General features: G+C 44.8%; 1 protein-coding gene across 1 annotated transcript in view; it reads left to right on the top strand.

The window, feature by feature from the left end:
* POLD1 (DNA polymerase delta 1, catalytic subunit) overlaps nucleotides 1–13,303 on the top strand; it is a 360,607-nt gene that overhangs the window by 18,794 nt on the left and 328,510 nt on the right. Inside the window, exons 4-5 of the mRNA XM_077457111.1 lie at nucleotides 8,537–8,677; nucleotides 11,178–11,303. Coding sequence (XP_077313237.1) covers nucleotides 8,537–8,677; nucleotides 11,178–11,303 — 267 coding nt within the window. The remainder of the gene's footprint in view (nucleotides 1–8,536; nucleotides 8,678–11,177; nucleotides 11,304–13,303) is intronic.

Genomic DNA, 13,303 nt, shown 5'->3' on the forward strand with positions numbered 1-13,303 from the left:
GTGTGTATCCCAGGCCATTAAGGAACAATTTGAGGAGATGCTTAAATTTTTGCAGTACGCTGATTTAGCAGATGCACTGTGTTTCACAGTGGGAGAGATGCGTCCATTCAGATTTCACGTCTGATGTTGGGACTAGTTCATTCTCGCAGAGTTCTTTGGCTTAAGAGTTGGTCAGCCGAAGCACTGTATAAGAAGCTCCTAGACAGTATCCCTTTTCATGGTGATGTCTATTTGGAGAAGATTTGGATAAATACTTACAAAATATTTCCAATGGCAAAAGCTCTCTGTTGCCAGTAAAGAAGAAATTTAGACATTTCTCATTTAAGCGGGCCTCTTCTCCTCCTGTATCAGGGACATCAGCCTCTAGGCAGTCTCGATGGTCTCAGCCGTCAGGTTCAAGGGGGAAACCCCAGGGACAGCACCAAGGTCAGAAAAGATCTTGGGGAAAGAAGCCCACCAAGCAGAGTACCAAAGCCTCCTTATGAAGGGGCGCCCCCCCCCCCCCCTCGGGTGGGGGAAAGGATCCTGCAATTTTCAAAGATCTGGCAGGAGCAATGTCAGGACAAATGGATGGCTTCTGCAGTGTCTCTAGGCTACAAACTAGAGTTCCGAGTTTGGCCGTCTCCTTGGTTTCTAAGGTCAGGGGCTCCCAAGGACCCAGAAAGGAAGAAGGCTCTCCTTCTAGCACTGGACCATCTGCTAGCCAAGGCAGTTGTATCAGTATCAGAGGTTCAATCAGAGGAACGGGGCACAGGTTTTTATTCAAACCTCTTCACGGTCCCGAAACCAAACGGAGAAGTAAGATCTATCTTGGATCTCAGAGATCTAAATCGGCACTTGAGCATCTGATCCTTCCGCATGGAGTCAGTTCGGTCAGTAGTGGCCATCCTCTAAGGAGGAGAATCTTTGGCTTCAATCGATATCAAGGATGCCTATCTTCATGTGGCAATATTTCTCGCTCACCAGAGGTTTCTACGCTTTGAAGTAGAAAAACTTCACTTTCAGTTTGTGGCCCTGACATTCGGTCTAGCCACAGCTCCTCGAGTATTCTCAAAGATTCTGGCCCCTGCTTTAGCCAGATTAAGGGCTCAGGGCATAATGGTCCTAGCCTATTTGGACAATCTAGTCTTTCTGGTTGCTATTTCTTCTGCCAGAAGAGTTTCTGAACTAGCGGCTTTATCTTGTAAGAAGCCTTATTTGATTATGCATAAGGATAAGGTGGTTTTACGCCCTCATCTTGAATTCCTGCAAAAGGTAGTGACAGTTTTGCACTTAAACCAAGATCTTGTTCTTCCTTCATTCTTCACAGAGCCTCAATATGGGGAAGAGAGGTTACTACATTCCCTTTTATGTAGTAAGGGCGGTCAGAGTGTATTTAAGAGCGACCGCTCAAGTTCGTAAGACAGATATTTTGTTTGTTCTGCCGGATGGTCCAAGGAGAGGACAGGCAGCATCTAGATCCACTATTGCTAAGTGGATTTGTCAAGTCATTGTGCAGGCTTATGGTTTAAAGGGGAAGGTCCCTTCTTTTCATATTAAGGCACCTGGGCGGTGCATCATCGGGCCTCTGCGGCTCAGATTTGTAATCTGGCTCAGATCTGCGCTGTCTAGCGGTGTCCTGTTCTTCATGCCCGTGGAAGGTGTCTGTGAGGTTTTGCTGATGTCCTGTACAGCACTGTGTTCAATGCCATCGTTTTCTCCCTGTACCTCCATGGAGCTGCTTCGGCGGCTGTTTTTTAGGTGTGGGCAAGGGCAGTATGCTCTCCTGGGCTTCAGCGGCCATTTTCCTAGTGATCTCCTATTCATGACACTGGCGGCCATCTTCTTGAAGCCTGAACTCGTTTTTCAGCGTTCTCTAGTGGCAGCATGTGCTCCTGTGCTCTCACAGCTATTTTCCCTGTGTTTTATGTCTTTGTACTGGACACTGGGTGGCCATTTTATTGAAGCCTGAGCACACCTCAGAGCGGTTTTGGAGCTATTTGGAGCTGCTGCCACGGACACAGCATTGTGTCCTCTGCACCTGGGAGCCCACAGGGATTACGGGCACTACTTGCTGGATAGCGCAGAACTCCTCAGGGTGGTGAGTCCAGTGGGAAAGAGCTCCTCAGCCAGCGGCAGTAAGGAGGGTGGGACTGTCCTAAGTCCCCTTAGGGTGGCAGACAGGTTAGGGTCAGCATGGCTTCAGAAACTGGTGTTTCTTCCCCCGAAATCCAGGCAATTGCAACCGGGTCACCTGCAGCCTGCGCCGTGCCCATGGACACCCTGACGGCGGTCCCCAATTTGTTTGTTGCCAAGATGGAGGCAGTGCGTGGGAAGAAAAGTGCAATAAAGCAGCCCCTGCCCCCCCCCCCTCTGGGGGGAGCTGTGACGCAGACTCGGGTCCTGCTGAGGCTGGGGACCCCTGCTTTGTCTTGTCAGATGGCGCTGACCAGGACCATTCAGACAGTGAGGATGAGTCCCGGTCTGGGTCCGTGTACAACAAATCGCTAGTTGGAGCACTTATCACAGCTGTGCGTGATACCCTGAAGATTCAGGAGCCAACAGATCCCTCTGCTGATGTACCTGTCCCTTTTGGGTCCTGCAAGCCAGTACGTTCACCTAAGGTGTTCCCGTATCTGACTTATTTTTACAAGGAATGGGGTCGCCCTCAATGGACCTTTTCGGTCCCCAAATACATGGCGGTGCGTTACCCTTTTGAGAGAGCCTTCTCAAAAAATGGTCGGCTCCTCCGGTCGTGGACCCCCCCAGTATCCAGGTTAAATAAGGTAACCACGATCCCGATTGAGGGGACTCCCGCATTCAAGGATGCCATGGACAGGAAGGCCGAGGCAGTGGCTCGTTCCTTGTTTACGGTTGTGGGGTCAGCCATGCGACCTGTACTGGCATCTGCACTTGTGTCGCAGACACTGAGTGGGCAAAACTTTGCACCGCAAATCTGGAGAGCAACTGGCTTCTCCTATCTGCATGGAACTAGGAGACCAACTAGTGCAAGGCCTTAAGTATGTCTGTGACGTGGCCCTGGTTACTCTCCCTCTGTTATCCAGGGCTTCAGTGTCGGCTGTGGTGCTGAGGCACCTGATTTGGCTAAAATGCTGGTCTGCTGACCAGGCATCCAAAAAAGCCCTGACGGCTCTTCCCTTCCTTTGGCAACCGGCTCTTTGGAGCCTCTTTGGATGACATTATTAAAAATGCCACTGGTGGTAAGAGTACCTTACTCCCACAGACCAGGAAGGCTAAGGAGCCATGCCGTAGGCAAGAGCCTTCTTTTTCTGCTCACAAACGGCTTTTTCATCTGCCCGGAGCTTCGGCAAAACGTCCGCAGCCCGACAGGATGACCACGGATGGACAAAAACATCCCTGGAACCGCAAGCCTAACAAGCCTGCGAATAAAAGTGCTACCGCATGAAGGTTTGCCCCATGTCATGGGTGGGGGGTCGCCTTCGGTAGTTTGCAGCCCGGTGATCCTCTCGGTTATCTGACCAATGGGTCTGCGACCTGATTTCCTCAGCCTACAAGATAGTTTCTCTCTTGGCCACCAAACAGATTCTTCCCCTCCAGTAGACCCGGCTCGCCGGGGGGCCCTCTTGGGCGCAGTAAGGGACCTGCTGAGTCGCGGGGTGGTTATACCGGTTCCGGAATCGGAACATTTCCAGGGATTCTACTCAAATCTGTTTGTAGTTCCCAAGAAGGAAGGGGTATGTCCAATCTTGGACCTAAAAGCCCTCAATCACTTTGTAAAAGTGCAGAGGTTCAGAATGGAAATAGTTTGCTTAGTAGTCGCTGCACTCCATCAAGGGGACTCCCTGGTGTCCCTGGACATCCAGGATGCGTACCTGCACATACCCATATGCCTTTTGGCATCAAAAGTTTATGCGTTTTTGCAGTCGGGGAAGCCCACTACCAGTTTGCGGCTCTTCCTTTTGGTCTGGCATCAGCTCCCCGAGTCTTTACCAAGGTATTGGCTCCAGTTTTGGCGGTGCTGCAGCAACGTGGGATCGCGATCGTGGGATACCTAGACGATCTCCTCCTGAGGGCATCTTCTGCCTCAGAATTAGAGGAGGATGTGGCGATCACCATGTAGACCCTGCAAGAATTTGGGTGGCTGTTGAACCTAAAGAAGTCCATGATTGTATCAACCCAGAGTATGGAGTACCTAGGCTTGCTGCTGGACTCTATGGAAGCGAGAGCTTTTCTCCCTTCAGACAAACTACAGACTCTCAGATCTGCGGTAAAACTGCTTAGTGGTCATCTCTCCGCTTTTACATTCGAGTCCTGGGTCTCATGGTAGCCTCCTTCGAGGCAGTACCTTATGCCCAGTTCCACACCAGAGTCCTCCAGAAGGAGATTTTGACAAAATGGGACAAATCTCAGTTGTCCCTGGATCGACAGATCCAGGTGAGCCAGTCAGTCAGAGACTCGCTGATCTGGTGGCTGAGGTCCCCGGTGATTCAGTCCGGGAAATCGTTCCTGCCTCTGAAGAGGACCGTGATCACAACGGACGCCAGCCTATATGGTGGGGGTGGAGAGATGGGGGTTCAGTCTGCTCAGGGCCACTGGTCGACGGAAGAATCCAAGTTGCCGATCAATCTGCACGAATTGAGAGCGATCAGGCTATGCCTCTCCACATGGTCGATGAGAATTCAGGGGCATCCGATTAGGATCCAGTTAGACAACGCCACGGCTGTGGCATACGTCAATCACCAAGGGGGAACAAGAAGCTCAGGCGCTGCACGGGAGGTCGCTCACATACTTCGGTGTGCAGAGTGTCACGTACCGGCCCTGTCAGCCTTTTACATCCCGGAAGTGGAGAACTGGCAGGCGGACTATCTGAGTCGCCAGATGCTGGACCCAGGAGAATGGGCGTTGCATCCGGAGATATTCAGGTTACTGTGTCTGAGGTGGGGGACACCAGACGTGGATTTTCTGGCCTCCCGTCTCAATCGGAAGGTGCCAAGATTCAGGTCCAGGACAAGAGATCCATGGACAGACAAGTCAGCCGAGCTGGTGGCTCCGTGGGATCAGTACCAGCTTATCTACGCCTTTCCTCCACTGAAACTGTTTACCACTCCTGCTTCGCAGGGTGGAAGCCGAGGGGATCCCAGTAATACTGGTTGCTCCAGATTGGCCTCCACATTCTTGGTACGCAGACGCTCCCTGGCGACTGCCATTGCGAGAAGACCTTTTTGTCTCAAGGTCCGATTCTCCAACCTGCTGTACCATCGCTGGCTTTAACGGCATGGCTATTGAGAGCCAGGAGTTGAGGAACCGGGGGGCTGTTGGACTCGGTGATCCCAACTATGTTGAGAGCACAAATCTTCTTCCCAAAAGATATACCATCGTACCTGGTAGGCCTACATCTCCATGTGTGAGGAGATTTCTATATCCAGGATCCTGCTGTTTCTTCAGCAAGGAGTAGGTCAGAAATTGGCGTTAAGCACCATTAAGGGGCAAATTTCAGCCTTGGCTTTCTTTCTTTCTGCGACCCCTGGCGTCTCATTAGTGAGTACCTTCGTTCAGGGGTTACGACATGTAGTCCCTCCGGTGCGTCCACCATTACCCCCATGGCATTTGAACCTGGTGTTATCGGCACTTCAAAAACCGCCGTTTGAAAATATCAGGGAGATTTCCCTGTTGATTCTTTCTAGTTGCCATCACATCGGCCAGGAGGGTTTCGGAACTGGTGGCCTTGTCTTGCAAGTCACCCTATCTGGTTATCCACAAGGATAAGTTGGTGTTGCGTCCGCAACCGTCTTTTCTACCAAAAGTGGTCTCTGCTTTTCATATTAATGAGGACCTTGTAATACCATCTCTTTGTCCTAAGCCAAAACACCCTAAGGAGGTGGCCCTTCACGCTCTGGACGTGGTTCGGGCTCTGAAGGTGTATTTCTCAGGTGTGTAAGGCGGCGACCTGGTAGTCTGTCCACACGTTTACCAAGTTCTACAAGGTAGACGTCAGTGCATCGGCTGATGTCGTTTTGCAGGCGGCCGTATAGTTGCAATTGAATATGCAATATATTTCCTTTTTTCCTGGTTTTTCGTTAAAAACACAGTACTGTTAAGTTAATGTGCTGTTGCATTACATTCCGCAGTTTTTTGTGCGTTTGTGGTAGTCACTCCTGTTGAGGGTACCCTGTTTTGGCGGTGGATTTCTCCACTCTGTTGTGGTTTTTTTTTTTTTTTTGTGGGTAGTTTCACTAGTTCCCACTTGCCATGGTGGATGAAGTTTTTTTTTTTTTTTTTTTTTTTTTTTTTTTTTATGCTTTTTTCCCATCCCTCGTTTGGCACTGCTTGGGGATATCCCAATGGCTAAGAGAGAAGCTGTGTCGGTCGGTGAATTACAGAGAAAAGGATTTTACGGCGAGTACAAAAAATCCTATTTTTTTTAATCATTGATTTATATTCACCCTGCTCACAATGTAGTGAAGTGGGAGGTCTTCTGGGACCCTGCCTCTGTTTCTTCCCATCTCAACCAACAAATTGCTGTGGTGTTCAATGAAAGGCTGGTCTTTGTAGTATACTGGAAAGCATTTGTATAATATGCATGATATGAGAATTTCTGAGCTGGCTTTTTATTAGACTGCAACTCAAGGCAAGTATATTTTTGTAAAATAAAGAGGTTAGAACCTATGTCACATTTTTATAGCTGCCTTGATCACTGTTGGACACATTTTCCCTAACTTTCTTTTCCCTAGAGAGGTAGAGAGAGAGACGGCTATCCTTGATAATGGAGACGTTCGAGTTAGTAAAAATACGAACTGTATACTCGCCTCTATGCTGCAGCATCTGTGTGTCACTATAGCAGTCTCCGCCTGGTTCTAAGACCGAGAATGGAGCTACCACATGACAGCTAATCAGTTGGCTTTCAATCTGCTCACAAGTGGGGGCAGTGATCCCTGAAGAGCCAGGCTGGAGTGGGGGGTGGACATTGGCTGCCTTTTAGCTGTTTTGCGCTGTAAAAGACAGAACCAGCTGTCAATAAGCCCTGTCCGCTGATAACCGGTAATAGCCTGTGAACCAAAAAGAAGCAAAGTCAAAAAAGGTTTGGCCATTATTTTCTCTTAAGTCTGCACACAGCAGAAACAAATCTTTAGGTGCCCTGATCCTTCCTAACTGTATGAATAAAAGGAGTTTATATTGCTGAGTATGTCTCTGTTGGAGACATTGTGATGGTTTACTAAAGAGGTTGAAAATCTTTACTGAACAAACTGGTAATATTTACTTCAATTAGCCAATCACGTGAAAAGCATCTGTACATGAATGGGTATTGAAAATGAACAGGAATTTTGAATATTCTAATCAACCTCATTCTCTTTATCAGTGACGCTCCATTTTTAGGTTGGTAAGTAAGGAAAATATTCTGGTTACATGAAGGAGTTTGGAGAGTAGTGATACACTACTCTTACTATGAATGGAGATGAGTAGTGTGCCCTAGGGTTCTACCTGGGGTCAATGCTGTTAAATTTGTTCATAAATGATTAAGAGCTCAATTCACTGATTGCTGATGACACCAGTTTATGCAGGAAAAAAAAATTGGCAGTCAAGCAGCTTCATGGTGGATGAGGTTCGATATTGAGAAATGTAGAGTTTGGCTGGGGTTACCGTTAGGAGGGGCTCTCGTGAGAGGATCTGTGATGTACAAGGTTCTGATCGTGCTTATAGATTACAGACTTAACAATAGACTGTAATGCCCAGCTGCAGCCAGCAAACCACTCTTATGCAACCAAAAGGACATACATTCAAATAGTAATTAATATTTCTGCTTTGTTACAAAACAAAAACTCGTTACAAAACCTCATTTTGAATACACAGTTCAGTTTTGGTTGAAATAATTCAGCGGGGAGGATGGACCTGGCTATGAAGATAGATTACAATTGTTCAACACTGCGGTCCGTCGTCACCCGATCTCCCATAGGGGAGAGCGGTGCTGTGACAGGCCCGTCCCTGCGCGGTGTGCAGAGACAGACCTGTCATCTTCCTGCTCAGTGGAGATGGCTCTGGCGATCCCCACTCAGGAAGCGGATATCCACGGGTAGATCAGCACTGATCCGCCCCGTGTGAAAGGACCCTAAGTAAGAACTAAAAGTGCCAATGTACAAGAAGAGGTAAGTGTTGCCATATGTGTGTTTAGAGCTAAATTTAGGACAACTAGCACAATTCCTCATTAGGAATCCAAACATTGCAATCCAGCTTTAATACTGTATATTGCTTTCGGTAGAATAGGTTTGTTCAATACAGAGGTGCCTTGTAGTGGCATGCCGCTTCCATATATTACAATGTAAGACACCTTTATCTCTGTCTCAATTTCACATAGAAATAGAATAGGTCCTGTTAAAAGTGAGAGGGCTTTTGCTTCCCCTGGTTTGCTTTTTTTTAAACTTAATTAACTTATTTTTGATTTGTTTTAAATTTTATCTTGGCAAAATATGTTTTAGTAGTCAATACTCTCGATTTTAACAATTTGTGTTGGCTTTTGAGATATACACTGCAGCTAATTGTGAGCATTTCTTTGTGAATGTAATATCAATATGTCTTTCAGGAACACCTGTACCTGGCATGTTGGGAGCCACGCAGGGACCAGTCCCTATAATTCGAGTGTTTGGGATCACAGCAGCTGGCAACAGTGTATTCTGCCACATCCATGGTTTTGCTCCTTACTTCTACGTACCCTGCCAGCCTGGTAAGTGCTTTGAATTATAGTGGTCTTATGACATATTTATTCTGTTGAAGGACAGTCTGCCAAAACACATCATTATAGAGACAAACATGTAGGCTGCAAACCTCCTTCTGAAAATGCTAGTTACGTGGCTGTCTTTGATTTCAATGCATTGAGGCTGGGTTTACACTACTGCGAATTGGATGTGGGTTTCCCCGCATCCGATTAACATGTCAGGAGATGTTGACCGGCTCTCTATGGAGTCAGTTCACACATCTCCGGAGCTGTTCCGATGTGAATTTCATAGGTGTCCTGTGCGTCTTCTGGTCCGTTTCAGGTCCGAATTTAGCCAAAAAGCGGTATTAAACCGAAAACTAAAAATGGAATATATTGCACGTTAGATGTGGTGGCTGCATCAGTTTTCTTTTGTTTGACTTTTTCCTCCCATGTTATCACCTTGTGACCTGGCTGGTAACACACCTTCTGTATTAGTGAGACGCAACTGAAGGAATGAGAAGAGGAAGCGCAGCAGCATTGTCAGTCTAGGGAATGTTAAATGTATTCGCAGATTTAGAACCACTAAATGTAATCCAAATTCCAGATCACACTTTATAAGCAGTTACAGCAAACCGTTTTTTTTTTTTTTTTTTTTTTTTTTTTTTTTTCTTTTGGGATAAAGGTTTTACAGGAATAAATAGAAGCTTATTTTAATTACCCCTGCCGATGTAAGTCTTTTTGTCTCATCCGTGTAAACTGATACATTCAGCTAGAGAGTTTGCTGTGAAAAACAGACTTGCTGGATTACTAGATGAAAATAGAAGAAAGCAAGCCTAAAAAAAACTAAATTAAAAAATAAATAATCTGAACATCACATCTATAAAGTTGTAAGCTGCAATATAATAAACTTTTGCTTTTGGGTTTAATATACATTTTCAGTAAAGAGGAACTTCACTGAGTTTATTTTATTTTAAAGTCCTCGGCTACCGTAGCTGATGATTTAAAAAATCAGGTTGTCCATAGATTGCAGCTCAGTCTTTCTGCAGCCAATTCTTTGCATTGTTGCAGGTCCCCAGCACCACCATCTTGGTGTTTGGGAGCCAGCTGTAAATTTCTGGTCCTGCAGTCTCCTGGGATGTGTGACACGTCCCTGGAGGATGCGAGAGCGGAGGGGCATAATTAATGTTATCCTTGCCTACAAAGAAATGTACTCGCCCCGCCCCCCCCCCCCCCCAATTTAATTACAGACTGGGGTTAGGAATTAGATCAGTTGTACTTCAACTTTTGACTGAAGTTCCAATTTAAGAAAGCACAATCTAAAGATTTACCATAGTTTTAATAAACTAGAGGGCAATGTTCCCCACCTCAATCTATCCCGTATATATATTGATCCCCACTGATCCGGTGATGACCTCCCCCCACCAACCACGTGCATTCTTCTCTTAAGTTGGCCATAGATCCTAATTTGGTCAGTTCAGCAGGGACCAGCTGAATGTCGATCCATCTATAGCGGGTCCCATTTGTAATAAGTCAATCTAATGATTGACTTCTTATGAATTCTTTTGTTGGAAAATGTTTGTTCGATCAACACTACAGCCAACCGGTTGCAGTGCTGATCAGTGTATTCTGATGGCAGAGTAGTCCCCACTGTTATAATATAATAGCACAGTTGGGAGGATTCCTCCATCCACCTCGCTCATGTATATGGGGGAATCTGTTCAGATTTTTTCCATCAACCTGGTTGCTGAACAAAAAAACTGACCCATGTATGGCCACCTTGAGACCCTAAAATACAGAAGGTGTCTAGTTGCAGGTGGTGTTTAAAAAGAACCTATTAAAAAAACGCTAAATGTACTTTCGCCTATGGAGATTTTTTAAGGGTAAAAGTTTGTCACCATTCCCCAAGCATGCACAATCTTTAAGCGTTGGGTATCGATTTACTCGGCGTAACATATATTTCACAATATAAAAAAAAATTGTCTAACTTTACTGTTGTCTTGTTTTTTAATTCAAAAAAGTGTATTTTTCCAAAAAAAGTGTGCTTGTAAGGCCGCTGCGCAAATACGGTGTGACAAAGTATTGAAACAACTGCCATTTTATTTTCTAGGGTGTTAGAAAAAAAAAATGTATAATGTTTGGGGGTTCCAAGTAATTTTCTAGCAAAAAAATGTTTTTAGCTTGTAAACACCACACCTAAAAAAAAAAAAAAAGGCTTGGTCTTAAAGTGGTTCGGCAGATGTATACTATACTGGTATATGTGTATATCCATTTTTATTTCTTTTGCAATAACCACTTGGTATATAATAATTCCAGCAACAAAAAAATTTTTTGCATTTTGTGGGGGATGGATTTGAATCATTTGTTAGCGATTTATTGTGGTCTGAATACCTGTTGGGAAGGTTTGTCTTTACTGTCTGCCCTGGTGATCACATAGAAGTTCTAACCCCCCCCCCTCTTGTATCCATAGCTAGTAAAAGGTTACACTTTTACATTACATTTTTTAAATTTATTGTAATGCATTTTTCAGGTTTTAAGCAGGAACATTTAAGTGACTTCAAAAAGGAGCTGAATAATGCTGTAATTAAGGACATGCGTTCTAATAAAGACAACATATCACAGGCTGTTCTAGCTGTTGACATCTGTATGAAAGAGAGTGAGTATTTTTTTGTTTCTTTGTTTGTACTTCTGAAACTTGTGCTTCTTCCCAGTAAAATGTTGCCCAATTGTACCAATGTCTTGGTCCTATACTATAATCGCTGAGCTCCTGTACAGAGGATCACATGGTCTGAGGCTGCATTCACCATAAAAACTCACTGAAACGTGCAAGAAAACTGATGTAAACTCATGTCTCTGCGTGACTTTGCCTTTACTGGCTATTTTTGAACACAGATTAGAATAAATAGGACATTAAAGAGATTTTAAGTGGCACATTATGTTAAACTTACCTTTAAAACGAAGCCCTTCCAGCGCCGGATGTCAGTGTGGCAGGCGCACCCATCTTGTTTCCAGGCTCGCGGACTCCGGCTCTATGACTGCCCGGAGCCACAATTACATCACTCCCGGGCGATCACGCAAGAGCCACCAATTTCTACTTCTACTTCTTTTCAGATAATAGGATAGGTTTTATATAATTTGTCGTAAGTTTGTTTAGGTGTCTTTTTATTTTTATTTTTTTTGGCCAATTTTCAAAACCTCACGATTTACTTTATCAAATTATTATATATTATAAGAGATTTTCAAGCTAATTCCACAAAAATACCTATTCTTAATTCTGAAAAGTATCTTCTAATGCTCTCAGCCTTCTCCAAATCTCCACATTTTTTGCTGCTATGATCCAACTACCTATTAGAGGGTGGTTACATTTGTTCTCTCTGGTCCTGCAGTATGTATGCAGTCCTGTAGCTACCCTATCTTGCTCACACCTGGGATTGACTGGGATGGACTATGAGATTTGTAGTGTATGTAGAGCAGTACATGATCATTTTAATCAAAACAAATGGAAGTAAGAAGGAAAAGGAGAGATTCTCCCACTCTATAAGCCTCTGGTCCTGCCGCACCTGGAGTATGCCATCCAGTTCTGGGCACCAGTCCTCAGGAAGGATGTACTGGAACAGGAGAGAGTCCAGAGAAGGGCAACAAAACTAATAAAGGGTCTGGAGGATACTGAACTTAATCTCTCTGGAGAAGAGACGCTTGAGAGGGGATATGATTTCAATGTACAAATACCGTACTGGCCCACAATAGGAATAAAACTTTTCCGCGAAAGGGAATTTAACCACTTCAGGCCCAGAAGATTTTACCTTCTTCCTGACCAGAACACTTTTTACAGTTTGGCACTGCGTCGATTTAATTGACAATTGCGTGGTCAAGCAATGCTGTATCCAAACAAAATTTGCGTCAGTTTTTCCCACAAATAGAGCTTTCTTTTGGTGGTGTTTGATCACCTCCTTTTATTTTTTTATTTTTTTTTGCACTATAAACAAAAAATAGTAACAATTTTGGAAAAAAAAAATATTTGACTTTTTGCTATAATAAATATCCCCCAAATAAAAAAAAAAAAAGAAAAAAAAAAAAAAAAAAAAAAACAAACAAATTTCTTCATCAGTTTATAGGCCAATATATATTCTACATAATTTTGGTTAAAAAAAAAAAAAAAATCACAATAAGCATATATTAATGGGTTTGCGCAAAAGTTATAGCGTCTCCAAACTATGGGAAAGATTTATGGCGTTTTTTAAATTTTTTATTTTTTACTAGTAATGGCGGCGATCTGCGATTTTCAGCAGTATTGCGATGGACAGATCAGAGACTTTTTTGACACATTTTTGGGACCATTGACATTTATAGAGCAATCGGTGCTATAAATATGCACTGATTACTGTATAAATGTCACTGGCAGGGACGGGGTTAACTGTTCCCTCACTGTGTTCTAACTATGTGGGGATGAGACTAACTAGGAAAGATGACAGATTGCTGTTCCTACGTAGGAACACACAATCTGTCTCCTCTCCTCTGACAGAGGAGAGGAGACAGCACAGCCCCATCCCCATGCTGGCTCTTGTGCACGCGATCGCTCCTGCCGGTCACGCTCATTGGATCCCCCACTGTGCCTCCAGTGGCTCTCCTGGGCAAAGCCGTGTGTGTGTGTGTGTG

Source organism: Lithobates pipiens, unplaced genomic scaffold, assembly GCF_037356315.1.
Source record: "Lithobates pipiens isolate NorthernLeopardFrog02 unplaced genomic scaffold, aLitPip1_a1.2 Scaffold_27, whole genome shotgun sequence".
NCBI lineage: Eukaryota > Metazoa > Chordata > Amphibia > Anura > Ranidae > Lithobates > Lithobates pipiens.